General features: G+C 39.9%; 1 protein-coding gene across 2 annotated transcripts in view; it reads right to left on the bottom strand.

Annotated features, from left to right (window-relative positions):
• Positions 1-2,896: 2,896 nt before the first annotated feature.
• LOC111656025 (cornifelin homolog B-like) overlaps positions 2,897-3,948 on the bottom strand; it is a 5,814-nt gene continuing 4,762 nt past the window's right edge. For both annotated transcript variants that reach the window (XM_023407617.2, XM_023407616.2), the window contains one exon: positions 2,897-3,384. In XM_023407617.2, the coding sequence (XP_023263385.1) occupies positions 3,262-3,384 (123 nt within the window). In that variant the 3' untranslated portion in view covers positions 2,897-3,261. The remainder of the gene's footprint in view (positions 3,385-3,948) is intronic.

The raw sequence follows: 3,948 nt of genomic DNA, 5'->3' as shown, positions 1-3,948 counted from the left end.
CAGGATCTCATCACAGACCGTAAGCTAGACTTTCTTTGTTTAACCGAGACATGGCAACAGCCCAACGACGTCCCCCAGCTGATTGAATCCACTCCTAGCGGGTTTGTTTACATCTGTCAACCCCGTGGCTCCGGTCGGAGAGGAGGTCTCGCGATAATTTACCGCGACAAGTGGAAAGTCTCGCCGGTGTCTGTGCCCGTCTCCAGCTCGTTTGAATCCACTCTCTGCGAGTTGTTTGGTCCCACTCCAACAACAATCTACCCTTCATCTCCAAAATCCTCGAAAAAACAGTTGCTTCCCAACTCCATTCTCACCTATCGCACAATAACCTGTATCAACAGTTCCGGTCTGGTTTCTGCCCACTCCACAGCATTGAAACAGCACTCATTAAAATCACCAACTACCTCCTTATGGCAGCTGATTCTGGACTCCTCACCATCCTCATCCTCCTCGACCTGAGCGCAGCCTTTGATACCATCTGTCACACCACTCTCCTCAACAGGCTGTCTTCCATTGGCATCACCCACACTCCATTAGACTGGTTCACATCTTACCTCTCTGGCTGCACTCAGTTCATTCAACTCAAGTCCTTTAAATCCATCCCCTCCTCCGTCACTTCCGGTGTACCCCAGGGCTCTGTCCTGGAGCCCCTCCTCTTCATCATCTACCTCCTTCCCCTCGGCAATATCTTCCGCAAATTTAACATTGACTTCGTCAACATCGATTCATTCCCCCATTTCAAATCACAACTCAAAACACATCTGTTTAAAACTGCCTTTTCCATCTGATGCCAATTGCTCTGTCACTTTTGTATTGTTTTTATTTTTATATTTCATTTCTATTGTTGCTTCTTCTTAATGTGTTTTTAATCTCAATTTGTGTAACTCTGTATGGTGTCCTTGAGTGCCAAGAAAGGCGCCTTTAAATAAAATGTATTATTATTATTATTACTAACACATATTTTGTCTGCCCTAATGTGAAGGGTGATACTGAGATCTCGACTGCAGTATGTAGTCCAGGTCTGCAAGACGTCACGCAGGTGAGAGTCACTTAGTCTCGTCCTCACGCGGCTCTTGTTAATGTTCATAACCGAGAATGTCTTCTCGCACAAGTATGTCGAGCCAAACAAGCTCAGCATTTTCTTAGCATATGTTCGAATCTCTTGGAACCTGCCTTCATCCTGTCTCTTATACACATCTAACAGGCGCAACAGAAGCCCAGTATGAGCGAGCAGAACAAAGAGGGCAGCAGTGGCCTCGACCAATTAACATTCCTGCAGCCTTTATGAGCCGCCTGGTCCCGCCCCCTCACTCACACCTCGTAAAAGTCACAAACATCAATTCTTGCAAACCATAACTGTCATTATAATCCTATTAAAAACAACCCACTGAGCAATTTACAGTGAGCACCGGGGCCAAGTTTGCTCTCAGACGGGAGGGATCGCCTCGGCCGGAGCGCCAAACCCTCGGCCGAACAAATGGCGAAGTTTATTGGGAGTAATTTGACCAAATATGACATGATAGTGACTCTATGAGTTTACAGCAGAACTGGAAGTTAAATCTCTCCTCCTCCATCCTCTTTTAAATTTTAATGGGACTTGGCAAACGTGGCGTCGACCACACAGCACAGATGTTCTCATTAGTCCGTTCCTTCGGCCACTAGAGGGCAGAGTCGCCGACAAGCACAAAACCACCACTTATACAGTTGTTAAATGTTTCCCCTGAGGAGCTTGGATCCAATATTCACTACATTTTAGCATGAAGTGGATCTTCTTGCTGCAAGCAGCTGTATGTGGAGGTAGATGATGTGGCTCAGACTCCTGTATGTCCTAAAAGCAACTGAAAAAAAGCTCCGTGAGACGTTGAAGTTGTAAAATAATTCATGACCTGCAACAGCTACATCAACATCAAAGGACAGGTGAATCTAAGAAGCTGACACCTGAGACTGAAGAAACACTGAGTGAAGCCAACAGAAAAGTGGAAGCTGTTGGACGGAAGACCGGGTCGGCCAATTAAAGAAAAACAAACAAACACAGGAAGAGTTAGACATGATAAAATAATAATTATTATGATAATAGAACTACTCAAAATGATGATATAGATATTTAAACCTTGGCTTAGGTGCATTTTGACTTAATTTCCACATATTAAGTCAAGATGATCACTTACTATTTATATTTTTGTCGTGCATAATTTTGCTGGTTTAATATAAAATAAAATAAAATAAAATATAATAAAATATAATATAATATAATATAATATAATATAATATAATATAATATAATATAATATAATATAATATAAAGACCATTATACAACAGGTCAAAAATAACAGAAACAACTTACAATGTTGCCTCATCTCACGTAAAGTCATTGTAATAAATAATTTACTCTCTTTATATTTATTATTTATCATAATTTCCAATTAATCTTTCTTTCTAATCAGTTTAAACTCAACCAAACTTTACTTTTATATTTCAAATTTTCACTTTTTTGTCCCCTGACTGAATGATTGTGCATCACTGTCACAGACGCCTGAGAGGAACTTAAAGAGGCAGGAAACAAACTATTATCTGATGTAGAGAAAAGATCTTTCAGATTTATTCTTCCCAGTGAAGCGTCCTCCTGCAGACAGGCGACAGGGAGAGTATAAAGTCAGACATGATGTGGGAAACTGCAGATCTTTCGTTTGTGACCCCACATAACCTCAAAAACACGAGGCTGCAGGACAATGTGGAGAGTGTGGCTCCCTCTACAGGACGTATTGCGTCTCACATGAATTTAAAGTAATTCAACTTATTAAAGTGACTCTTACACTTTCTATGCAGTGTGGCTTTTGTATTTTACACATTTTTACATTTAGCATTCAGCATTCTGTATGAAAACAAAGAAAAAACTGCAAATAATAAACATTTTATTGATAGAACATGAATAATTAATGAAAGTGAACTATATTAAATATGATACAACCAAACATAAACTAAAGACAAATATTTTAATAATTAAATATGAAGCAATGCAAAGTACTGTCAATTTATGAACTAAGTTTAATTAATTTAAATATGTTATAACTGAAATTATTTATGACTTTCTAAGTATTGATAAGTGTGATTGTCGGTGCTTTTTTTTTTGGGTTTGTTTTTAATGAAAGTAAGAAAAGTCCCAGCGGAAAAAATTAAATCGTGTAAATCGTGTAAATGACCCCAAACCACAGGTTGTGGTTGTGGTTGTGGCCGTGGTCGTGCTGACGAGTGACGGGCGGTCACGTGTTTTTGGCGCTGACCAGGACGACCTGGTAGTTCCTCCTCTTCATCTCTCTGGACATCTGACACCAGGTGCAGGACGTGCAGCAGGTCGCGTACACGCAGTCTCTACACATGGAGCCCTGCGGACCAGATACAGGTGCACATGATCCCAGCTCATCAGAACAATGACAGAATAACATGATGATCCGCATCAATCGTTCCCACAGAGAACAACGTGGCTCATGTGGAAAATAATAGATAATTATTTAAAGCTTCATGTTGCAACAAATCCTCTGAAGTAAAGACAAATTGCAGAAGAGGATCAGGGACACGTGAATTATTTATTTATTCATTTCAGAATTCTGGGAAAAAGACATTTCACATGTGGCCCTGATCCTCTTCCGCAGAAAAAGCATCATGGGAATGATAAATTTTGCATTTAAATTTTCACTTATAATAATAATGATAATGTGATTTTTGCTGAGTCTGTACTAAACCAACATGTTCCCTCTCATCTGGAGGAAATGATTTGCGCCTCTCTGACACCACAACACGTCATTCATGGTCTGTTGTTGCGACATATTTTACTTTTAAAACAATAATTTCAGCTCCTGTAATTTGGATTTTGCACTTCATTGCAGTTTTGATAATATTTCCATTAATTGTTCAGCCCTAATTAAAAGTTGACTGGTGACTGCTGCACA

Source organism: Seriola lalandi, unplaced genomic scaffold (genome assembly GCF_002814215.2).
Source record: "Seriola lalandi dorsalis isolate HSWRI2012SDOR001 ecotype SW California unplaced genomic scaffold, Sedor1 jcf7180002054341, whole genome shotgun sequence".
Classification (NCBI taxonomy): Eukaryota; Metazoa; Chordata; class Actinopteri; order Carangiformes; family Carangidae; genus Seriola; species Seriola lalandi.
This window is presented reverse-complemented; position numbering and strand designations above follow the sequence as displayed.